Source organism: Salmo trutta, chromosome 3 (genome assembly GCF_901001165.1).
Source record: "Salmo trutta chromosome 3, fSalTru1.1, whole genome shotgun sequence".
In the NCBI taxonomy this organism is placed as follows: Eukaryota; Metazoa; Chordata; class Actinopteri; order Salmoniformes; family Salmonidae; genus Salmo; species Salmo trutta.
Genome location: NC_042959.1, coordinates 51,114,965 through 51,141,426, shown reverse-complemented (window position 1 = coordinate 51,141,426; position 26,462 = coordinate 51,114,965). Strand labels below are relative to the sequence as shown.

Here is a 26,462-nt window from a genome sequence, read left to right as displayed (position 1 = left end):
CTAAAGTAGTCACGCCCCTTTATCTGGTGTCATACTGTGATGATACTGTAGGACAGCTTCCAAGGAAAGACATGTCCAAATACTGAACTAATTGCTCATACCTGCTCCTGCTTGCTAAACTCTGCCCGGGACTCTGAGAAACTGATATAAGGCAGAGCCGAGAGCGCAGGCAGGTCTTGGCGGTTGAGCAGGTGCATTGATGTATATCTGGCTCTTTAAACCTTGCAAGTATCCGCAGTTCAAGTTTCAAGTTTTTTATGCCACGTGCACAAGTACAGTGAAATGCCTTTCTTGCAAGCGCCAAACCCAACAATGTAGTAATCAATATCAATGTAGCGCAAAAAAATGAAATATGTTAGAACAACACACAATAAATAAAAATAAGAAATAAATACAACTGGAGAAAGTAAGAAGCTATATACAGTTGAAGTCGGAAGTTTACATACACTTAGGTTGGAGTCATTAAAACTCGTTTTTCAACCACTCCACAGATTTATTGTTAACAAGCTATATTTTTGGCAAGTCAGTTAGGACATCTACTTTGTGCATGACAAGTAATTTTTCCAACAATTGTTTACAGACAGATTATTTCACTTATCATTCACTGTATCACAATTCCAGTGGGTCAGAAGTTTACATACACTAAGTTGACTGTGCCTTTAAACAGCTTGGAAAATTCCAGAAAATGATGTCATGGCTTTAGAAGCTTCTGATAGGCTAATTGACATAATTTGAGTCAATTGGAGGTGTATCTGTGGATGTATTTCAAGGCCTACCTTCAAACTCAGTGCCTCTTTGCTTGACATCATGGGAAAATCTAAATAAATCAGCCAAGACCTCAGAAAAACAAATTGTAGACCTCCACAAGTCTGGTTCATCCTTGGGAGCCATTTCCACACGCCTGAAGGTACCACGTTCATCTGTACAAACAATAGCACGCAAGTATAAACACCATGGGACCACACAGCCCTCATACCGCTAAGGAAGGGGATGCATTCTGTCTCCTAGAGATGAACGTACTTTGGTGCGAAAAGTGCAAATCAATCCCAGAACAGCAAAGGACCTTGTGAAGATGCTGGAGGAAACAGGTACAAAAGTATCTATATCCACAGTAAAACGAGTCCTATATCGACATAACCTGAAAGGCTGCTCAGCAAAGAAGAAGCCATTGCTCCAAAACCGCCAAAAAAAAGCCAGACTACGGTTTGCAACTGCACTTGGTGACAAAGATTGTACATTTTGGGAGAAATGTCCTCTGGTCTGATGAAACAAAAATAGAACTGTTTGGCCATAATGACCATGGTTATGCTTGGAGGAAAAAGGGGGAGGCTTGCAAGCCGAAGAACACCATCCCAACCGTGAAGCACAGGGGTGGCAGCATCATGTTGTGGGGGTGCTTTGCTGCAGGAGGGACTGGTGCACTTCACAAAGTAGATGGCATCATGAGGATGGAAAAGTATGTGGATATATTGAAGCAACATCTCAAGACATTAGTTAGGAAGTTAAAGCTTGGTCGCAAATGGGTCTTCCAAATGGACGATGAACCCAAGCATACTTCCAAAGTTGTGGCAAAATGGCTTAAGGACAACAAAGTCAAGGTATTGGAGTGGCCATTACAAAGCCCTGCCCTCAATCCTATAGAAAATATTTTGGGCAGAACTGAAAAGGCGTGTGCGAGCAAGGAGGCCTACAAACCTGACTCAGTTACACCAACTCTGTCAGGAGGAATGGGCCAAAATTCACCCAACTTATTGTGGGAAGCTTGTGGAAGGCTACCCTAAACGTTTGACCCAAGATAAACAATTTAAAGGCAATGCTACCAAATACTATTTGAGTGTATGTAAACTTCTGACCCACTGGGAATGTGATGAAATAAATAAATCATTCTCTCTACTATTATTCTGACATTTCACATTCTTAAAATAAAGTGGTGATCCTAACTGACCTAAAACAGGATCACAAATTTTTACTAGGATTAAATGTCAGGAATTGTGAAAAACTGAGTTTAAATGTATTTGGCGAAGGTGTATGTAAACTTCCGACTTCAACTGTACGTGGGTAGTTTCTATACCATACTTACAATGTGCAGGGATACTGGAGTGATAGACGTGGATATGTATAGGGGTAAGGTGACTAGGCATCAGGATATATACTAAACAGAGTAGCAGCAGCATAAATTAGAATTGTATGTGAGTGTGTGCATGTTGGTAGAGGCAGTATAAATGTGTGTGCATGTTATGTGTGTGTTGGAGTGTCAGTGTGTGTGAGTGTGTATAGAGACAGTGTAAAAAAATGCAATTCAAGGGTCAACTCAGATAGTCCGTGTAGCTATTCTGTTAACTATTTAGCAGTCTTATGGCATGGGGATAGAAGCTGTTCAGGAGCCGGTTGGTGTCAGACTTCATGCATCGGTACCCCATTTTAGTCCTTAGTGATTTGGAAACCGAGGAACTTGAAGCTCTCGACCCGCTCCACTGCAGCCCCGTCGTTGAGGATGCATCATCTACGGATCTGTTGGGGTGGTATGCAAATTGGAGTGGGTCTAGGATTTCTGCGATGATACAGTTGGTGTGTGCCATAACCAGCCTTTCAAAGCACTTCATGATTAGATGTGAGGCCTACAGGGTGTTGTCATCGTGGCAAGAAGCCGTAGAGTTCTTGGGAACAGGAATGATGGTAGTCATCTTAAAATGTTGGGATTACAGATTGGGACAAAGAGAGGTGGAAAATGACCATGAATATGCCTTCCAGCTGATCTGTGCATTCTCTGAGAACTCGCCCTGGAAAACTATCCGGCCCGCGGCCTTGCTAGTGTTGATCTCATTGAAGACCTTAATCACATCAGCCTCAGAGCACGAGATCACCCAGTTCTCTGGGTCAGTGGGGGCCCCCATGCACGGTACGGTGTTATTGTCTAAGCGTGCATAAAATGCATTGAGTTTGTCTGGAAGAGAGGCATTGTTGGGTAGATCACAGCTGGGTCTTCCTTCGTAATCCGTAATGGACTGTAGCTCCTGCCACATGCGGCGGGCGTCGGAGCCTGTGTAGTATGATTCTACCTTATTCCTATATTGTCATTTTGCTCGTTTAAATGACTCTGCAGAGGTCGTAGCGGGACTTCTTGTACTTGTTCCTATCCTCAGCCATAGCCTCAGGGTTGTCTGCGATAGCTCTCTGTGCGGTAGCCCTCTCCTTTAGTTTAGCGACAACCTGTGTTAATCCAGGGCTTTTTATTGGAGGAGCAGCGAACCTTCACTGTGGGGACAACGTCGCAGATGCATTGACTTAAGAAGCTGGTGACAGAGGTGGTTAGCTTGTCAATGTTATCGACGGAGTCTCAGAACATATTCCAATCAGCGCTAGCAAAGCAGTCCATTACATTTACATTTTACATCATTTAGCAGACGCTCTTATCCAGAGCGACTTACAAATTGGTGCATTCACCTTATGATATCCAGTGGAACAACCACTTTACAATAGTACATCTATATCTTTTTTTTGGGGGGGGGGGTAGAAGGATTACTTAATCCTATCCCAGGTATTCCTTAAAGAGGTGGGGTTTCAGGTGTCTCTGGAAGGTGGTGATTGACTCCGCTGTCCTGGCGTCATGAGGGAGCTTGTTCCACCATTGGGGTGCCAGAGCAGCGAACAGTTTTGACTGGGCTGAGCGGGAACTGTGCTTCTGCAGAGGTAGGGAGGCGAGCAGGCCAGAGGTGGATGAACGCAGTGCCCTTCTCTGTTTCTGATTACCATTTCTCAATGGAGCGAGTCACAAGTCATGATCTGATTTGCCAAAGGATTAGTGCTATCCAGCATCCTTGGAACATCCCTACCCTAAACCCTAACCTTAACCATAACCCTTAATCTTGTTAAATTTCAACTTCAATGGGGCAGGGATGTCCCAAGGATCCCAGATAATTATTTGAGCCTAATTCAGATAATGCATGTCATCACTAGATGCCCAGCGCTTGCCCACTCCATAGCAAGCTGCTCTATCCGCACTGCATGATTGGTGAAGTAACTTAATGTTCGAGTTAAATGTAAAAATCCGATTTCAAAGGTTTAAAAAACAGTTATTTGGCTGGTTATAATGGTTCTGTTCAGAAATAAATTATTAGAAAATTATTTTGGTTCCAACCCCTGCATAAGACAGAAGGTTACTGAAAGGGATACTTTCAGATAATAATAATGCCCGTTAGCATTTTAGCAACTACTTACTTCTTTTTAGCTACTTTGCAACTATTTAGCATGTTAGCTAACCTTTCCCCTAACACTTTAACCTAACTTAACCCCTTGCCTAGTTAATGTTAGCCAAAACAAATTCGAAATTTGGAACATATCATACGAATTGACATTCGTAACATGTCATACGAAATGGATGATTTACATCCACAAATGAATACATACCATACGAAATGGATGATTTACATCCACAAATGAATACATACCATACGAAATGGATGATTTACATCCACAAATGAATACATACCATACGAAACGTAACATATCATACTAATTGGAGTGCCCTGGATTTACGTTTAATCAAATTGATTTATAAAAAAGGCCTTTTTACTTCAGCACTTAAGTCACAAAGTGCATATACAGAAACCCAGCCTAAAACCGAAAAAGAGCAAGCAATGCAGATGTAGAAGCACGGTGCTAGGAAAAACTCCCTAGAAAAGGTTGGAACCTAGGAAGAAACCTAGAGAGGAACCAGGCTCTGAAGGATGGCCATTCCTCTTCTGGCTGTGCCGGGTGGAGATTATAAGAGTACATGGCCCTTAATGCCAAATCGTTTTTCAAGATGTTCATAGATGACCAGCTGGGTCAAATAATAGTAGAGGGTGGAACAAGACAGCACCTCAGGAGTAAATGCCAGTTGGAACTGTCAAAATTTCATAGTCGAGCATTCAGAGGTCAATGTTGAGAGAGAGACACTCGAAACACCTGTTTCGGGCCAAGGTTGCATATTCAGTGAACAGGTCAGGGTTCCATAGTAGCAGGCAGAACAACTGGATCAGCAGCATGACCAGGTGGACTGGGGATGGGAATAGCCATGAGTCGTCAGATCCTTTGAGGCATGGTCCTAGGGTTCAGGTCCTCCGGGGGGGGGGGGGGGGGGGGGGGGTTACAACAGATAGTCCAGGTTGGATAGTGGGGTTTCTAGGAGTGCTAGCCCTCTCTACCGCTTCTGTAAATGGATCACGCTGCGCCTAACGTGTTCTTTGACATGCAAATTAATTAGCTTGAAGCTGTATCAGTGATTTTAGGCTAAACAGAGCATGCTGCCAGTTGTATTGCACTCCTCTATTTGACTTAAATCAGGCTAAACCCGGTCATAGGTTGCTGCATTTGTCTTCCCCATCTTGGTTTCCTGGATTCACAGTGATTAACCTGAAACCGATGATAGCCTAGCTGTTGCTTCTGTCCACTTTTGTTGTAGCTTATTCAGTGCACCGTAGATGTGCATCTACTGCAGGGCCCAAAGATGTTGCACACACCCAAACCCCAAGAGGGGGTCCGTCAGCTGGAGAAGCGAAGTGTTCTTAAATGCAACATTTAAATGTTCATTGTTATAGCCATGTCCCAGTTTGTCCATAGCCATTTAAATTACAGTGGCGGGCAGAACAGTACTGCAGACTGTGTGGCTTAAAGTGGGCTGGGTTCTATATGAATTTATGATCATGTGTGGGCCTTTTGGGCCATGTGTATTCAGCTCTCGTTTGCAGAGTTCTATTAGACGCTATCACTATCTAGTGGGTCTTTTGACCGTGTATTGCGCTAAACCCCTGTTTGCATTGAAGTTGCATGCTTCCAGAGTGTTCGATATTCATTTTCCCAGTGTAGCTGCGTGTTTCACCTTTGTGCGCATGCCACATTCTACAGCGTGTTCTCTCTCACATATTATTAGGGCGCTCATCTTGAGTCCACGCTGTCCCACGAATTGGTATTTTCTAATAAACATCATTGTTTGTTATAACTGTGTTGAGTGTCCAAGCCTCGGACACCTGACCGTACTGATTTAAACAAAAGGTGGTTGTAGCACTAAGCTACTCTGCTCAATCCAGTACTTGTCCCACCTCTCGGGTGGTCCGCAAGATTGATTATAATACATAGAGAAAGTGTGCCAGGAGTTGAGCCACGGTATGGAAAGGCCATGGATTCAAATGTGGCATGATCAGCTGAATTGTTTTAGGGGACAAAAATGTTTCATGATTCAGTTAGTGACCATCTGATGCTGCTGCTCTATAATACATACACTGCATACGCTTTTTCCACATTTTGTTGTGTTACAGGCTGAATTGTAAAATTATTCAATTTAGATGTTTTTGTCACTGGCCTATACACAATAACCCATCATGTCAAAGTGGAATTATCTTTTTGATTTTTCTTTCTTCAATTTGATAAAAAAAAAGAAAAGCTGAATTGTCTTGGGTCAATAAGTAATCAACCCCTTTGTTATGGCAAGCCAAAATAAGTTCAGGAGTAAAAATGTGCTTAACAAGACACATAATAAGTTGCATGGACTCACTCTGTGCGTAATAACAGTGTTTTACATTATTTTTGAATGACTACCTCATCTCTGTACCCCACACAAACAATTAGCTTTATGGTCCCTCATTCGAGCAGTGAATTTCAAACACAGATTCAACCACAAAGACCAGGGAGGGTTTCCAAAGCGTCGCAAAGAAGGGCACCTATGGGTAAAAATAAAAAAAGCAGACACTGATATCCCTTTAAACATGAAGTTATTAATTACACTTTGAATGGTGTATCAATACACCCAGTTACTACAAAGATACAGGAGTCCTTCCTAACTTGCTGGAGAGGATGGAAACCGCTCAGGGATTTCACAATGAGGAGAATGGTGACTTTAAAACAGTAACAGAGTTTAATTGCTGTGATAGGAGAAAACTGAGGATGGATCAACAACATTGTATTAACTCCACATTACTAACCTAATTGACAGAGTGAAAGCAGATAGCCTGTACAATACAAATATTCCAAAACATGCATCCTGTTTGCAACAAGGCACTAAAGTAATACTGCAAAAACAAATTGCAAAGCATTTCACTTTTTGTCCTGAATTCATGTTATGTTTGGGGCAAATCGAAACTCTCAATAAGTTCAAGCATATTGGTGGCTGTGTCATGTTATGGGTATGCTTGCAATCGTTAAGGACTGGGGATGTTTTCAGGATAAAAAAGAAACAGAATAGAGCTAAGCACAGGTAAAATCCTAGACAGACACTGGAAGATTAATTCACCTTTCAGCAGGCCAGGCACAACTCCAACACCATCATTAAGTTTGCCGATGACACAACAGTGGTAGGCCTGATCACCGACAACGATGACACAGCATATAGGGAGGTCAGAGACCTGGCTCTTCCTCTCTAGGTTTCTTCCTAGGTTCTGGCCTTTCTAGGGAGTTTTTCCTAGCCACCATGCTTCCATACCTGAATTGCTTGCTTTTGGGGGTTTTAGGCTGGGTTCCTGTACAGCACTTTGAGATATCAGCTGATGTAAGAAGGGCTTTATAAATAAATTAGATTTTAATTTGATACCAGGATAACAACCTCAACGTGATTAAGACAAAGGAGATGATTGTGAACTACAGGAAAAGGAGGACCGAGCACGCCCCCATTCTCATCGACAGGGCTGTAGTGGAGCAAGTTGAGAGCTTCAAGTTCCTTGGTGTCCACATCACCAACAAACTATCACGGTCCAAACACGCCAAGACAGTCGTGAAAAGGGCACAACAAAGCCTATTCCCCCCAGGAGACTAAAAAGATTTGGCATGGGTCTTCAGCTCCTAAAAAAGTTCTACAGCTGCACCATCGAGAGCATCCTGACTGGTTGCATCACTGCCTGGTATGGTATGGAAACTGCTCGGCCTCCAACCGCAAGGCACTACAGAGGGTAGTGCGTACGGCCCAGTACATCACTGGGGCCAAGCTTCTTGCCATCCAGGACCTCTATACCAGGTGGTGTCAGAGGAAGGCCCACAAATGGTCAAAGACTCCAACCACCCTAGTCATAAACTGTTCTCTCTGCTACCGCACGGAAAGCGGTACCGGAGTGTCAAGTCTAGGTCCAGAAGGCTTCTGAACAGCTTCTACACCCAAGCCATAAGACTCCTGAACAGCTAATCAAATGGCTTCCCAGATTATTTGCATTGCTCCCCCTCTTTTACGCTGCTGCTACTCTCTGTTTATTATCTGTGCATAGTCACTTTAACTCCATCTATATGTACATATTACCTCGACTAGCCTATGACCCCGCAGATTGACTCGAGTTACAGTTTTGACTTAAATCTGCTTGAAAATCAATGGCAAGACCTGAAAATGGTTGTCTAGCAATGATCAACAACCAATTCGACAGAGCTCGAAGAATTTTGGAAATAATAATGGGAAAATGTTGCACAATCCAGGTGTGGAAAGCTCTTAGAGACTTACCCAGAAAGAATCACAGCTGTAATTGTTGCCAAAGGTAATTTGAATATGTATTGTCTCAGGGGGTTGAATGCTTAACTAATCAAGATATATTTCTGTTTAATTTTTAAAAAAAAAATATTTTGCAAATGTTCGAATTTTTCTTCCATGTTGACATTCGATTATTTTCGGTAGATCATTGACAAAAAATAGATATAATTAAATCCATTTGAATCCCTCTTTGTAACACATCAAAATGTGGAAAAAGGCAATTTGTGTGAATTCTTTCTGAAGGCGCTGTATAAACATAGACCTAATAGCTAATCAGTAAATTATGATTTTGTAGTTGCATTGCTATTTAACGTTATTCACTTTATACAAAGTATTCATAAATACAAGTTTGCAAGATCGTTTGGCAAGTGGTTGGTTCTTGACTTAATTTTTGATCTCATGAACATAGGCAATAGCTTTTCTATAGGTTATATAAACCTGAATATGCCTATGCTCGTAGAAGAAAAACTGTGCTACCTTGAACAATAAACCAAGGGTCGTTCAGCTTGTCCATGTAGAAGAACCCTTTATGGTTCCAGGTAGAACCTTTTCACCTGACAAAGTTCAGAAGCCTTTATTCCTTGCCCCTGTAGAAAAGCCCTTTAGAACTGGTTTTCTATATGAAATACAGCTTTATTTTTAGGCTAATATGAATAGGCCTATTAGGCCCATGTACACTTGAAACACCAGGAGGAGATGTTTGTCAAATTTCAATCAAGTTCAATAACTCTTTATATAAGGATCAAACAATCTCCCCCCTGCCAGAATCCTCCCCCACCTTCTTCCAATTTCCTTAATTTGGTGGCTAGAGTCAAATACTTTCTGTGACACACATCAGAGTCAAATACTTTCTACAGAACAAACTTCACGTCAGGATAGGCAACCGAAATGAATAAAGGTATGTTCTGGTATGTTATATTAAACATATAGGAGGGAGTAAAATGTTGGCAAGCAATAAACATTTCACAACACTATAGCTAAATTATTATCCATACACTTTCAGAAATACTAGTCAAATAAAACATGGGAGAGATGACGAATTTTGGCAAAGAGATTTATTTATACACTAATACAAAATCATTAGCGGATTTAGGTACGGGGGACATGGGTAGCCACCCAGGGCAGCATCTGGCCGGAGGCTGCACGGGGCGCCCCCTTGTGCGTGCGGGGAAGGGGGGTTTGCCCAGGGCGCCATACAAGCTAGAACTAGTATGTGGATACACTTGAAACAAATAGCCAAACCGAAAACTGCACACAAAAATGCTTTCTGCTACTAAGATCAGTGAAATGTAGGCTAAACTGACAACGGAGTGAAGAGCAGAAATCTCAATTTGCAAGGGGGGTTCTGGCAGGGGGGAGATTTTCGGCACAACACCTATATTGTCCAGTCCTGCATGTCTATTTTCTTGGAAGTAGGTTAAAGCATACTGTAGGCTGTACCTGACACGTACTGGGCTCACTCAAACTTCGCAACAATGCTTATTATTATCACAAAGCTGAGTAAGTCTACATCCAAATATGTCATCTAACTTAACTTGTAAGATTTTAATGTTCATTATCGTGCTCGGAATAGTCTGCTATTTCTGAACTTTGCACGCAGAAGCCCGAGAATTTTTCTCCGATAATACCGTCAGAGGAAATGTGAAAACTATCCCCATAAAGTTATCATAGTCTTTGATAATGCCATCTAGAGTAGACTATTCTAGCCTACAAAATGTAATCGAAGTTTAGACATTTTCACAGCGGAGGTCTTGGGTCTCCATCGAATAGTCTAAAAATTGTTAATTTTTTTTGGGCTTCGCATGATAAACCGAGGTCATAAAATAATACGTTTAGGGTGTCTTTCATTTAAAAAAAATGTCTATGAACTTGGGTCAGAATTGCAATGAATAATATTATGCTAATTAGGGTGTATCAATAATGGTATAGACTGGGGCTCCCAGAAAGCCTGAAAAAAAATCAGCAGCCTGCTAGATTAATCAATTACGGAATCCAATATTGGGGAGATATCATTCCATGCCGAAACCATTTGGTAGCTAAGCGAAATCTTGAATAAATTATGAATAGTTTGACAAAGCATAGCCTAAACGGAACATAAAAAATAAAACATTTTAGCCCGTGCGGAATAGCCTGTATTTCGTGGGGTATGCCTATATTAATTTTAGCCTGCCTTAAACTCGTAATTTTAATACGACTTAAATTTTGCCCGGTGAATCATCGATATCATTTATGATTCTATCAAATTTTTATAAGATTAATGATTAATTCAGCTTAATCGTTATCCTATTAGTGTGTTTAATTGGTTAAATATAAGCTATTATAGTAGGACTTTTGTATTTATATTATCCTGTGCTATTTCTCTTGACCTGTTTTAAATTTTAAAAAATCCGTTAAGGCGCACAAGTCCAATAACGCGTGACATAGCCTTTTACAATCCCAATAGTTAGCAGCCTATATAAAAAAGCCTTGTCCTCAGACATCAAAAGGTTCATAACGCAACTCATACCCTACAAAAACGTAGCGTTTTATTTTGCTTGGCGTTATTTGGCAGTAGATTATTAATGTGGTAGCATTTAACGGCTGATGAATTTAACTAGGCCTACATCATATTCTCCAGGCCCCTATTTACGTTTTCCCAATGTCAAGATAATGATTCAGAATTACTGTTTTTATTTACCTCACAGGTGGATCATTGCAGCATGCTCAGGAAAGTGGGTAGGTAAGTCTACAACTAACTAATCTTGTGTGTGTGTGTGTGCGCACGTTTGCTTAGATCATGGATTGGCATTGGCCATGGCAGGTTAACCCGGAAGATACATTTATAAAATGTCTTTGTATAGGTGTGCTGGCTTCTTAGCACATATGCAGCACAACATCTGGACTGATCATTACCCTGAGAAAACACCAATTGACAAGTTGAGAGCGACAGCTTTGTAAGGCCTAACCCTGGCAAAACAGAGAATAAAAGAACTCAGCTACAGGACACCAGGAGTGCCTGTTACATGTGCTAATCTACCCGTGCAAGTGTCTGAAAGCCCTGAGGACCATCGAGTTCTCTGGTCATAATAATAGGAATGGTCAAGTGGATGATTTCTCCACTCATGGGACTGACCAGAGATCACCCACCCAGTTGGTGTCTCTACAGTGGTGAAGAAAATGTATGAGTCTCAGGGGATCACCAACCCGAAATGGGGGTGTTGGCAGCACCCCCCCTTGATACCTCTCCAATGGCACCTCACATTAGCAAACCCATGTCCGCCTTTGAACCAGAGACCAACCCTGGAAAAGATGCTGAGGTAGTCCATCCCGACCATCATACAATGCGGCTCTGGATCTAGCTCTGGTACCAAAGAAAAACCCAGCAATAATGGATGGTGCAACAGGGTATAAGAGAGATGCAAAATGGACCATTGCTACCTACAGAAGAGATGAAGAGTCTCCGAATCTTAAATCTAACATGGCTCAAGGTCAGGAGGAACCCAAATGCCTCCCACTTCCTGTCACCCAGGGACTTCCTGTCACCCAGGGTGTGCGTGAACAAGCTCCTCGTCAACGAAATAAAACAACATTTTACAGAAGAAGAGGGGCTGGGATGGAGCATGTGAAATATACTGGTATTTATTTTTCTTTTAACTTGCATTGTTATGTGTTTGCTGTAGCAGTGTGCAGTGGTGTAAAGTACTTAAGTAAAAATATGTGAAAGTACTACTAAAGTAATTTATGGTATCTGTTCTTTACTATTTATATTTCTGACAACTTTACTACATTTCTAAAGAAAAAAAAATCTACATTTTACTACATACATTTTCCCGGACACCCAAAAGTACTCGTTACATTTTGAATGCTTAGCAGGACAGGCAAATGGTGCAATTCATGCACTTATCAACCAAACATCCCTGGTCATCCCTATTGCCTCTGATCTGACACTCACTAAACACAAATGCTTCAATTGTAAATTACGTCTGAGTGTTGGAGTGTGCTCCAGGCTATCTGTAAATAAATAAAAAAACAAGAAAATTGCTTAATATAAGGAATTTTAAATAATTTGTACTTTTACTTTTGATACTTAAGTATATTTTAGCAATTACATTTACTTTTGATACTTAAGTATGTTTAAAACCAAATACATTTACTCTAGCAGTATTATACTGGTTGACTTTCACTTGAGTCATTTTCTATTAATGGATCTTTACTTTTACTCAAGTATGACAATTGGGTACTTTTTCCACCATTGGCGGTGCGTGGGTAAAATCACTGGGGAAGCCAAGCCATGTATTGTGATAATTGTGTTGTTTGCTCTATAACCTGTTAGTTCATATGCCTTGCGACAGTGATATACAGACCTAAGGCCGAGACAATAAGAAGACACAGTGGCAGAATAAATTCAACCACACCTTTGTTTTGTCACAAAACCAGAGAGCAACCTCTGTCTGGTGAAGTCCACAAAGCAAGCATATTGCATGTAACACACAGTTACATGACCTACAGCATGGTCAAGCAAGTTAATATTTCCGAAATTTTCTGACCCACTAAACAACTATTGATTTAGAACCACGAAGAGTTACTGCAAATTGCAAAGAAAACAGGAGCTGCCTCCACTCTTCCAGCACTATTTCAACCTCATCAAATCACCTATGCTTAGTCTAATACAGTGACAACTAAAAGATACCAAAAACAATTTAGTCCAATCAATGTAAGCTAAATATCATGTGGCTGTCCATGGTTCTGATTTCTGTGTGTGTGTCCGAAGGTGCACGTTCGTTCACATAGAAAAACACATGTTGACTCACCCTACTTGTAGAGAAACACCAATGCCATCCTCCTCTCTTTCATGTTGAAACAGTATCACTCTGTCATACAGTACACTGTGTTTGCAGTACTTATGGAATCAATAACTTTGAACAAAATAGATGCTTTTGGTGCTTGTTAAAACAATGAAAAGAAAAAAATAACCACAATTTCCTGTGTTTCCAGTGTTTCTCCAGTTCTTAATCATCAGTGCACTAATTCAAGACTCTGCTGGTGAGCTCTTTTGTCTGTTTGCTCTTTAAATGTTTTGAGAATCTTTTTGCAATGAAAAGCTCGATACGTTCTGATGTGTGTTTAAATTGATAGAGCAGCCAGTCATGTAAAGAGCTCTACTTGACTGACACACATGCAGGAAGTAGAACACTCTCAGGAACACTCCTGTAAGTGAGGCTGTGTGATCAGTTTAAATCAGTAGAGGGATTTTACCTCTCCCACGCTTTCACAGTCTCTTTCCTTCTCTCTCTCTCTCCCACTCTGTGTGAGATGTGTATTGCTTTAAACAACTAAGCAACCACAGATGTTTAGTTGTGCGGCATTTAACTATTATTTTTGGATCCACCAATAAAAATGTCATGGAGATTTTAAAGTTAAATCCATCTAAACTCAGCAAAAAAAGAAACGTCCTCTCATTGTCAACTGCGTATATTGTCAGTAAACTTAACATGTGTAAATATTTGTATGAACATAACAAGATTCAACAACAGACATAAACTGAACAAGTTCCACAAACATGTGACTAATAGAAATGGAATAACGTGTCCCTGAACAAAGGAGGGGGGGTGGGGGGGGGGGGGGGGGGGTCAAAATCAAAAGTAACAGTCAGTATCTGGTGTGGCCACCAATTCCATTAAGTTCTGCAGTGCATCTCCTCCTCATGGACTGCACCAGATATGCCAGTTCTTGATGTGAGATGTTACCCCACTCTTCCACCAAGGCACCTGCAAATTCCTGGACATTTCTAGCCCTCTCCCTCCGAGCCAACAGGTCCCAGACGTGCTCAATGGGATTGAGATCCGGGCTCTTCGCTGGCCATGGCAGAACACTGACATTCCTGTCTTGCAGAAAATAAAGCACAGAATGAGCAGTATGGCTGGTGGCATTGTCATGCTGGAGGGTCATGTCAGGATGAGCCTGCAGGAAGGGTACCACATGAGGGAGGAGGATGTCTTCCCTGTAACGCACAGCATTGAGATTGCCTGCAATGACAACAAGCTCAGTCCGATGACGCTGTGACTCACCGCCCCAGACCATGACGGACCCTCCACCTCCAAATCGATCCCACTCCAGAGTACAGGCCTCGGTGTAACGCTCATTCCTTCGACGATAAACGCGAATCCGACCATCACCCCTGGTGAGACAAAACCGCGACTCGTCAGGGAAGATGACTTTTTGCCAGTCCTGTCTGGTCCAGCGACAGTGGGTTTGTGCCCATAGGCGACGTTGTTACTGGTGATGTCTGGTGAGGACCTGCCTTACAACTGACCTACAAGCCCTCAGTCCTGCCTCTCTCAGCCTATTGCGAACAGTCTGAGCACTGATGGAGGGATTGTGCGTTCTTGGTGTAACTCGGTCAGTTGTTGTTGCCATCCTGTACCTGTCCCGCAGGTGTGATGTTCGGATGTACCGATCCTCTGCAGGTGTTGTTACACGTGGTCTGCCACTGTGAGGATGATCAGCTGTCCATCCTGTTTCCCTGTAGCGCTGTACTAGGCGTGTCACAGTACGGACATTGCAATTTATTGCCCTGGTCACATCTGCAGTCCTCATGCCTCTTTGCAGAATGCCTAAGGCACGTTCATGCAGATGAGCAGGGACCCTGGGCATCTTTCTTTTGGTGTTTTTCCAGAGTCAGTAGAAAGGCCTCTTTAGTGTCCTAAGTTTTCATAACTGTGACCTTAATTGCCTACCGTCTGTAAGCTGTTAGTGTCTTAACGACCATTCCACAGGTGCATGTTCATTGTTTATGGTTTAATGAAGATCTGTGAAGTTATTTGGATTTTTACAAATTATCTTTGAAAGACAGGGTCCTGAAAAAGGGACGTTTCTTTTTTTGCTCAGTTTATATGATCAACCTGCTCAGGAAAATGTAATATTCCAAATGTGTGAATTTTAATGTTCCCACTTGCTGCCTTTGTGTTCATCCATGCCTCCTTTTTGTGTTATCTCAGGAAGCTGTTCAGCCTGCAATGACGACAGATGTGCAAAAGTGCAGACAATATATGGATCGAATGACACCCTAGTGTATCAGAGAAGTAACCCCATGGAAAACCTCACAAGTTGTTCCACCACCTCTGCACCACCTCCTCAGAGTCAGAGATGCGTTGTGTGTCTTGCTGATACCAGAGCTATGGTCCTCTTTTGCTCAGACAGTGAGGAAGCAGCCGGGCCACTCGACTGGGAGGTTGATGGCGTCCGATTGAAAAACACCTCTATGGTTGGTAAGTATAACATATGGCTGAAATAGGACTTAATAGTGAATTAAAGCAATGTGATAAAACAGATTTTAATATAACATTCAACTGTCAGGATGGGAAAATCTATCTTCAAAGTTGTATATTGTCTTTTGTTTTTAAAATGTGATTTGTTATTCTATAAATAAGTAATTAAAATACCCTTCCCTCAATTGATGTTTATAATCATGAACTGTTTTAATGACAGACTGCCCAGGCATGAAGACTGCTCCTCGTGCAACAGGTAAACATCTGTTAAAACACTGCTGTAACCATCTGTATGAAGTGGATTTAGGAATCCCAATCAAAACAATGTGAAAAGTGTAGGATACCATCACTAAAGATACATAGTTTTCACTCTGAGTAAAACAAACTTTCAAGGAAAATGCAATACTTGGAAGTCCACAAATTAAACTCAAATAGAAACCAACTGAAATAGAAATAAACTGTGTGGTTCGAGCCCTGGATGCTGATTGGCTGACAGCCATGATATATCAGACCATATACCATGGGTACGACAAAATATGTATTTTTACAGTTTATAATAGCAATAAGTAGGTATATGGCTAATATACCACGGCTAAGGGCTATGTCCAGGCACTCCGCATTGCATCATGTCGGTATATTGGCCACCCTCCTCGGGCTTTATTCCTTAATAATTGAAACCCACAATTGAAAGCCCGCTTTTACTGGCATTTCACGCATAGGGTAAATTGCTTATCAACAAACCATCATCACATCGAATCCCCAAGCTGACAAGGTAAACATCTGTCGTTCTGACCCTGAGCAAGGCAGTTAACCCATTGTTCCCGGGCGCCGAAGACGTGGATGTCGATTATGGCAGCCCCCGCACCTCTGATTCAGAGGGGTTGGGTTAAATGCGGAAGACACATTTCAGTTGAACGCATTCAGTTGTACACTGACTAGGTATCCCCCTTTCCCTTAAAACAGTGTTTTACTAGGCCAGAAGCTTGAGATCGCCACATTTATAATGCTTAGTATTGAGGGGGAATAAAAACAAGTTTCGAGCTGGGCAATACCAACTATCACTCTCGGTAGTTTGAAGTGGAACGGGTGTATCCCAGGTCACGTTCAAAGGTACATTATCAATGCAGAGGGCGATAAACTGTAATTGGAAAAAAAACTATTACTGATTATTTTTCTCAACACAATTCACTTTCAAATCTTAGGGGTGGCCAATGGAAACTAATTTACAAGGCCACCCCTTGGTTTCACATCGAACGTCCCCCTATTGTGCCAGAGGCTTGGCAATCTCACCTGTCAGGACCGCCTCCCACTCGCATACCTACACCGTGAGACAAAATGTCGGAAGTATCTAGTTAAGAAAAAAATACAATACATGGTTGCGGTTCTACAAGGGTTCTAATGGCTTTTATGCAGGTCTTGAATTCATTACTATACATAGTTTTTCAATTGAGGCTTTCAAATTGAAACTAAAATATACTCACTTCGGATCGAAAAATGTTCCTGACTTTCGTCGTGACCGTCCTTATGGCAACAGGTAGGGAGAGGAAATGTAATGTTTTTCAAGGCAGGGTCATGGCCCAATTTAATGAATAAGTTAGTTACTGATGTGCGTATTTATTAATACTCCTTATTTTGAACAGTTTATATGATCTAATGTTGACTTATTTTGAAGTCGAATTCGTAGGGAAAAGTAGCCTTGTGCTCGATTGTTTTTGTTATCGTAAGAGGTAACCTGGATCTCTGGAGTTCGTTGTTTATCAGGTGTTGGCCACCAAATGGTTAAATCTGTATTCATTTGAACGTTTATAAATGCTATTCATCTGTTGGCTTCATGACGTGCCCGAAATACTATGTTTATGTATTTTTTACAGTTTTGTGTAGGCTTTGTAGAATCACCACCTATAAGAAATATTGAGTGTTTTTCCTAAAGAATGAAAATAGCCCTATGTATTATTCAGATAATGAGTGATTTTGTGATTTATTAGTTAAATCACAGATTTCCAGTTCTCCAGTATATTTACATGTCAGAATATAATACATTAAGGATTACTAGAGACTTTCATTTTTAAGCCGGAATCATAGTCAAAGCCTTAAAAAAAAGGCTTTACTTTCAGATCAAGTATTCATCATATCATTGCTATTTTTTGTCTCCTGACATTTTTTTTTGTACACACACGGCCTGGAATAAGATGAAGGGGTGTAATTTTGATAATATCACATGAATGATACTAGTCAGACTACCTCCCTACTCCAAATATGATATGTAACTGTAGCTCAACGGATTAGTCTATCTAGTAGGAATTCCACAGGGATGCTACCTTTTTGACAATTGAAGAACGGTGAAGCAATCTTAGCAAGTTGAAGTATCTGATATGTTCATGCCAAATGCCTATGTCTGTGCTTATACATTTGATACAATTTTACCCCCTATGAAATGTATAATTCAGTCAAAGCTGAACTATGACATCATCTTAGTGAGTCTTGACCATGGGGTCATCATCTAGGGCTAGGCTATTACTCAAATGTGGAGTTTTGTTGATGGAACATGCTCAGCTGAAGGCCTTGGTGACTCATTGCATCCACTCTCTATGATACCAGTCTTTAGTTATGAAAGACCTTTGTGACTGTCACTTACAGACTGGTCAACTTCCTGCCACACCCAGAGTACCTTAAATCTCACTCAAACAGAGCTGCTGAATTACCAACTAAATTATAAAATGTAACAATTAATGTACTCACAAGAAAAGTTAGCTGCCTTCAGTTAACAACAAACATTTTCTTGCGCACTGTTATGGGTGGTGAAGATATCTATCTCTACCGGCATGCATTCAGACAAACTATCCTCTTTAAAGACCCCCTATTCTCTCTCCAGGCTCCACCATGGCCATCTCTGTCCAGTGTCCCGTCAAGAGGTATGTGGTCATCCTGTTCCAGCCGGTCACGCTCACCTGTAACTTCCAGACGTCTTCCACGCAGCCGCCCGTCATCACCTGGAAGTACAAGTCCTACTGCAGGGACCCCATCCAGGCAGCCCTGAACCCCAGCAGTGCTGACAACATCCTGTCCCAGAACAACCCTAACTACAACGCCAACATCGAGTGTGCCGACAGCGTGCGGACGGTGCGCATCGTGGCCTCCAAGCAGGGCAGTGCTGTTACTCTGGGCCAGGAGTACCAGGGTCGCAAAGTCAGCATCTTGAACAGTGAGTTTGGCTTTTAGTGATTTCAAATGTGATGTGTGGGGGGGGGTGCGGCAGGCAAGCGCACCGGTGTGTATGTATGTGTGCCTGTCTCTCTCTGTCTCCGTGTTACTTCCATTACAAGACTCCTATACCACAAGGAGTCTTGTCTGTTGCCAGTGTCCCCTCCTCAAACCCACCCTACTTGTCTCTTTAGACGCAGACCTGAACCTTGCCCAGACAGCGTGGGGAGACAGCGGCGTGTACGTGTGCTCTGTGGTGTCTTCTCAGGATCTGACAGGGAACAGCGAGGACTACACTGAGCTCATAGTGCTGGGTGAGTGGCTCCTATCCTCATAGACCCTTTTTAGAGCTCCCCTGACCTGCTGTCATCTATCCACTCTTCCACCACCACCCCTCCATCTCTCTGCCAAGTCCCATACCACTGCTCCTCACAGAACTGCTGTCCTTTTGAGGAACAATCACTCATTTCCTCTGTGCTAGTTTCCCCTTAGTTCGCTTGGGTTTATTTGTTGAGTTAGCTGGACACCGTGTGGAGCAACGCAACATCTGATAGCAGTAGCAATCAAATGTAAAAGATCTTGAAAAGCCAAATCCAATTTTCAGGCAGTTCCACAGTTTCCAAATTTGCTATTTGATTCCTGGTTGTGCTTAATGAGACTGCTCAGTGACGTTTCTTCGGAAGGATCCATGACTTCTATTTTGAAGTGAATCATGAACCACTTAGCAGGGACTTCCAAGAAGGACAAGTTGTTGTGAGGGAGACTCAAGAGGGCAAATGTGTAGTCATTTTTTGGAAAGATAGTTGGGGCTTTTTAAAATAATTGTGGCTTTCTTTCTTTCACAGAGAGAAAGTCAAATACCACTGATCTCCTGCCTGAGATTGACTTACTGGTTATGGAAGGTACTTTCCAATTTGCCCCTTATAATCAGTAGAGCCTAACTCTAGCCTAAGAGCCCTGTTTTTTTTAAGATAATATGTAAACTATGCCACTGTTTTTTGTTCAGTTTCCGGTGAATAACATTTGGTCTGAACCCACAGCTTTGAATGGGACAACATATGGTCAGTGTGGTTAGAAAATGTAGTCTGAGAAGCAGCCTCCCTTGAAAAAGGCTGACAAAAACTAAGGTTTTGCTGGTTTGATTTATCAAGCCTGGTTTACTTTAACAAGCTTGTCGATGTTTTTATCAAGGTAGTTCGTGCAATGATTTTGGCTGTACTGAATCAAGCCTCTGTTTGTCAATTTTTAAACATTACAACACCTTCAAGGTCTGCTTTTTAGTATGAGGAGCCACATTGCTTAACATCTTAAAGTAATGCTCAACAGACAGCTAAAAAAAACCACCTCTTTATAATTATCTTGTTTTGACTTGTCCTTGCATGGAAAGTCCCCTCACAACAACTTAAAAAACTGATTGTTAACCCTTGAAATGTAAAATTAGTTGGTTGCATTGATTAAAAAGTTATATTCAACTCTAACTTGCTTTTTCTCTCCTTCATGGTCGAGACCGCAAAAAAAAAAAAAACTCTCAGCAGAACATAACTATAGCCCTAAAGGCTGTGACATTGCTGCAAAATATGAGGCCACTCAGCACATAGCTCTGGTCTGTTTTGTGTCGGCTCAAACCGCAAATGGACTCTTGTTCAGTCAGACTGCAGCCTATGACATTTTATAGGCGATGTGTGGTTGAAGTGATTATGTCCTCTTTCACTATATTGGCATATATCGTTTTTCTTTCCCGTGCGGCTAGCTCCCTCATCTCACTGTGTTATCTGGTTTCTCTGATGTCTGAAATGAACCTCTCGTGTAGATGCTCCAATGTTTACTGCTTGTCATTGTGACTTTTCACACAATACAAACCGTAGCCTTTGCATAATAGACGGACCATTGGACTAGCCAAGCTACAGGTTCTAATACAAATGTTTATTTTTCTATACTAGGGCTCTGTTCTCCAGTGTTCTTGATAGACTTGTAAATTGTCATTTTCTGGTCCACATTTTTGAAGAAATTAGCTTTGTCAAGTTGGCTATATGAACAGTAGAAGTCCTCCACTTCTCTGGTTTAAGCAGAGCCAAGGGAAACCTAGAACTGCATGAACAAGTGCTATGTAAATACAGAAACGTTAATATTCAACCACACTGATAGTCACCCAGAGGATGCAGAGATGTTTCATTTTGACTGAATGGCACACACATTAGCTTGCCCATACATACATAATTATAATATCTCGCTCTCTGTCTCGCTCTCTCTCTACTCTTTCTCTGTCTACAGACTGGTTGTTGGTGGTACTGGTAGTGTTTGGCTTCCTGCTGCTGTTGCTCCTCATAGCGATCTGCTGGTGCCAGTGCTGCCCCCACACCTGCTGCTGCTACATCAGCTGCCCCTGCTGCCCTGAGAAATGCTGCTGCCCCCGGGCACGTAAGTACCACTCTCCACCGCTCTGTAGAAAACCCCCGCCACCACCAGCCCTACATGTTCCTCTTCCACTGGGCGCAGAGCATCCTGCTTCCATTGCCACCTTCACATTAGTATGCCCTTTCCATTCAACCAAACTTATTTTTCTCATTCAGTTTCACTTGGCCAGTTTGTGACCCTGGCACTGTTTACCTTTCATTTGCCATTCTCATGTACATGTTATTTATACAGTATGTGCTGCTGCTATTGTCTTCTTGGGGCTCCCAAGTGACGCAGCGGTCTGAGCCACTGCATCTCAGTGCTAGAGGCGTCACTACAGACCCTGGTTTGATTCCAGGCTGTATCACAACCGGCTGTGATTGGGAGTCCCGTAGGGCGGCGCACAATTAGGGTTAGGGTTTGGCTCTGGTAGGCGGTCATTGTAAATAAGAATTTGTTCTTAGCTGACTTGCCTAGTTAAATAAAGGTTAAATAAAAATAAATAAAATACAGTTCCTAGAAAGACAAGGTTTTGCCCACAACACACTAGTTGTATTGAATTTCATCATGACTTACAATTAAACACATTTTAACAGACCAATAAAGTAAACCCTGGCAAATTAAGTGAGCCCTCCAGAATATGCATTTACAGTATGCGACCTAACTACAACATTAATGTGTCGTAATACTGTGAATTGACTCCTCTCAATTCAGTGTACGAAGCAGGCAAGGCGGTGAAGTCGGGCATCCCCAGCCACTACCCCCCCACGCTCTACGCTCCCAGCATGTACGCCCAGCCACCCTACGGAGGGGGCATGCAACAGCCCGGCATACCCATGCTGCCCCTACCCCAGGGGATGGGCGTCCCCCCACTGCACCCCAACGGCTACGGACGGGAGTACGACAGAGCCAGCTCAGGTGACTTACAGCCCCTCTCCAGTTTTAACATGACAACTAGCTAGATAAAAGTAAGGACTTGATGTGTGACTTTCGTTTCTCAGTTTTGTTTGGACTGATGCTCGTCTTGCTCTCAGATCTCACTACTGCAGGTTTTCGCAGCAATATTGTTTTCAACGCTGGTGTGAGGAACCTTTTTGTTGACAAATCTCTGTTTTTGTTTTCTGTTTGTAGTTGGACAAGGCTCCCAGGTGCCTTTGCTGCATGACCAGGACAGTGGCGCAGGAGACCAAAGTGAGTAGATAAAATGGTTACTACAAAATCCTCAGTCTGTTTGATTATTTGTGATAATACATAAGTCTAACCAGAGCTATAGCTCAGCCCCCGAATCATCTCAGGGGGCTGAGAAATGTCAGCATATTTCATCTTGTCACTAGGGTTGGGCTCAGTACCATTTCCATTCAGTCAATTCACAAAGTAAACTGGAATTTTAGTTTACTTCCTGAATTGAAATGGAACTGAGACCAACCCTGCTTGTCACAATGTCTCATGATTTAGTCCCTCCTCCTCAGCTCGGAGTGGCTACCGTATCCAGGTGGACCCAGATGGGAACGCAACGCGGGCCATCTACTACATGGAGAGACAGCTAGCCAACCTGGACCCCACACGGTCTGGTGATACCGCTGGGAAGTACAACCGCTGTGAGTCTTACATCTACACATAAACACACCCATGCCAACTGTACTGCACTGCAGAGTTCGGGGCCTGTAATCACAAAGAGCCTCAGAGTAGGAGTGCTGTTCTAGGATCAGTTGAAACTTTTAGATCATAGGAGACGCTTTTTGAATATGGTTTCTAGGCTCGTCTCTTAATCAATGTTGTGTTTTGTGGTTGTTGTTCAATTGAAAGGGTCAAGTTTTCGTTCATTTCACATGAAGCCTTCAACTGGGTTCATCAACTTTAATGTGTTGTAATGTCCTTTGATAGGGCTTTTTAACTCTGACTCGTGCTTGATCTCTGTCTGTCTTTCTTGGGCGTTTCCCCACCCTCTTCCTTTTTCCTTCTTCTCTCCCCCCATCTCTCGCTCTCTCTCAGTGGATGGGGGGATGAGCGAGGTGAGCTCCCTACACGATGACCCCCGGGGCCGTGGCGGTGGCCGCTCCCAGGCCCCGCCCCTCGCCACTGTGTACGACCAGGACGAGGCCATGAGCACCATCAGCAGCGTGTCCACGCACGGCCGGCGGGGGCGTGACGACTACCCACGGCGAGGAGGTGGGCCCTCCCCCCACATGGGGGCCCAGGGACGCGCCCGTTCCATGGACAATCTGGATGACATCGCCCGCCGAGACCGCTACCCCAGAGACCCCCGGGATCCCCGCGATGACTACCCTCCCCACCGCCGTGACAGAGGAGGAGGAGCCAGAGACAGGAGAGGGTGAGGCTCTTATTTGGTTCCTCTCTTACTCTTTCTCCTTCTAGTGCATAAGCCTTACCTCTCAGAGGTCAAATCTGGGGAAGATAATGATTCGACCCACTGTTTTTTTTCTCCTCTCAGCTCGGATGATGACTTTAGCAGCCGCGGAGGCTACGACCGCAGCCGTGACTTTGACGACCGCAGACGGCGTGAGCCCTCTCCTGACGACCGTCGCCGCGGAGGCAGCCCGGTCAGCAGTCTCCAGGGGAGACACAGCCGTAGCCGTGACGACCTAATGGCCGTCGAACGTGATCGGGAGCGTGGTGGCGGCCCTGGTGGTAGGCGGGACGCCTACGATGATAGCTTTCTGCGGGAAGCCATGGAGAAGAAGCGTCTAGGCGAGCAGCAGAGGGCGAGGAGCCGCGAGCGCCTGGACAGCGACAGCGAGCGCTCGGACCGAGGCAGGGCCCCCCGCGGACCCCCTCCACTCCCCATGTCCCCGCCCTCCGCCTACCCCGACCATCGCTACGATGACAACTACCCAGCCCCTCCCCCACCTCCCTACATTAGCGATGACGAGAGCTTGACGTCCTGCAAGAAGAGCAACCTGCGCAAGGTCAGTCATTCATCACAGAGTTTTGCATATGGGTATTGAGCATTCAGGGTGCCACTCAAGGCCACAGCGTTATTTACTGCATTGCCAAAATGCCTCATTGATTGTTTCATTCATAGAACTACTTTCATCAACATAGTTAAAGGGATACTTTGGGATTTTGGCAATGAAGCCCTTTATCTACTTCCCCAGATTCAGATGAACTAGTGGATGCCCTTTTTTATGTCTCTGCGTGCAGCTTGAAGGGAAAGCTAGCATGCTGTAGCATTTGTCATTGCGCTAAAGCTAGTTAGCATTTGCTCGCGAAAATACCACAAACTTCGTTCATACAGGATGTCGTGACATAAAAATGTTATCCACGAGTTTTACCTAAACATCAGACTGTTACCATGCTTATTCCATGGATAATCAGTCAAAGAAGTCACTGTAAAAAGACGCAATAGTCTCTACAAGCCAGAATGTTGACAAAAATGGTCCGTGCTATTGGTCCTTTTGCCGGAAGGTAGTGGAGATCAAATGTCCACAGTAAAGTATTGTTTACCCAACTTTTTGCGGCGCCGGTAGGTTTATGTTGTATGTATTTTCCATTTCCTGATGCAGTTCACGTGATGCACAATATGTAAAGAATATCCGAATGTAACCGAATGTTGTCGACTGAAGTACATTCCCTCACAATCATTTGGAAGTGCTTGTGAAATCTGCTAGCTGATTGCGTGCGATAACGTTCGGTCTGTGCTTCGGTTAAGCTCGGCCATTGTTGACATATTGTGCAAGTAGCGTGCGAATTGCACCATTATTGAAACTACAAACCGATATACAGACCAGCATACTGAAAGTCTGGTTAATAACAATACTCTGGATATTTTGTGTCAGATTAAGGTAAAGTATGTTCAAATGAAGTTTATTCAGCATTCTGACTTGGGATGGGACTGTTCACAAAAGGGAGCCTATATGTTAGAGACGAGAGAAGAGTCTTCCACTCTCGGATTCGTAGAGGCTACAACGAGTTCCTCTGACTCTGGGGAGGTAGATAAAGGGCTTAATTGCTAAAATCCCCAAGTATCCCTTTTCATGCTAGTTACAAAAGTTGTATAATCATGTTTAGCAGAACAAAAAAAACATATCCAGATCTTAGTTTTGCCAGAATTGTGGTGGTATGTTTTAGCAGGTTTTTAGCTTGTTGTCTCTAGACTGATTGTAATGCATTATAGTACAGTACCAGGCCAACTCATCATTCTGTTTGTTTCAACTCTTTTTCTTTTCTGACAGAATGGAGCCGTGAGTCGGGAGAGTCTGGTGGTGTGAGACGTTAAATATCCACCAGCGTCCCGTAACACATTTATCAGTTGTCTATGTAAATAGTACTAATGTTGCAAACTTGCTACCATGATTTTATATTCAATGCCTAAACTCAGATATCAAAATTTGAAGCTGGATATTTATGTACAAATTACCTTATTGGGGTAATTTAGTAATTGCGTGCTTCATATTTACTGAAAACATTGTCAGCCTTATGTCCTCTCAATTCTTTTTAATGTACAGAATAGCTCTAACTGAAGTGCTAAGTGTAGTGTGTGGTTGAACATACTGAGGCTTAATTAAAGTAGCCTACGCTGGAATGGCAGTAGCCAAAGTAAACCCGAAAAGGGCTTTCATTCACTCTTTTTAACCATTCATTTTCACCTTAGTCATCTTACAGTCAATGTGAGTATGAATGTGAGTAACCCGGAGCTTTAAGATTCTAAAGCAAGTATTAATTTTAACTTTATTGAAAATTAGATCATGCTGTACATTTGAAATGGAATAGATTTTATTAGGGCGGGAGGTAGCCTGGCGGGTAAGAGCGTTCTTCACTTAGTCGCCGTGCCGACTAAGTGAAAAATCTGCCGATGTACCCTTGAGCAAGGCACTTAACCTTAATTGCTCTGTATAAGAGCGTCTACTAAATGACTTTAATCGAATAATAGCCATTTTATTTTTACATTGCGTTTATCATCGTATTTAGAGTTTTGGATTAGTTTTAACTGTCTGTCCAGCATGTATTTGTCATGAATGTCAGCCATAGGCAGATTATATGTATATTTATTTTTACATTGGTATGAAAAACGAACTTACTGCATTGTTGTACAGTCTACTTGTCATACCCACTGTCCGTGCTGTGTTTACTGTGATTTACAATAGGCGTCATTTTACAATAAATCTTTTTCAAAATGC

General features: G+C 42.7%; 1 protein-coding gene across 3 annotated transcripts; it reads left to right on the top strand.

Moving 5' to 3' along the window:
• Positions 1–17,016: 17,016 nt before the first annotated feature.
• On the top strand, positions 17,017–26,462 carry LOC115177453 (lipolysis-stimulated lipoprotein receptor-like). Of its 3 annotated transcripts, none has more exons than XM_029738248.1 (11): positions 17,017–17,142; positions 18,602–18,931; positions 19,125–19,244; positions 19,776–19,832; positions 21,202–21,348; positions 22,039–22,242; positions 22,456–22,515; positions 22,794–22,922; positions 23,317–23,656; positions 23,777–24,251; positions 25,518–26,462. In XM_029738248.1, the coding sequence occupies exons 2-11, from the start codon at positions 18,610–18,612 to the stop codon at positions 25,551–25,553; spliced, it is 1,890 nt and encodes a 629-aa protein (XP_029594108.1). In that variant the 5' UTR covers positions 17,017–17,142; positions 18,602–18,609; the 3' UTR covers positions 25,554–26,462. The 3 variants fall into 3 exon arrangements, with proteins under 3 accessions (XP_029594108.1, XP_029594099.1, XP_029594118.1); XM_029738239.1 differs by having other exon boundaries at positions 17,017–17,263; XM_029738258.1 differs by lacking the exon at positions 19,776–19,832 and having other exon boundaries at positions 17,018–17,263.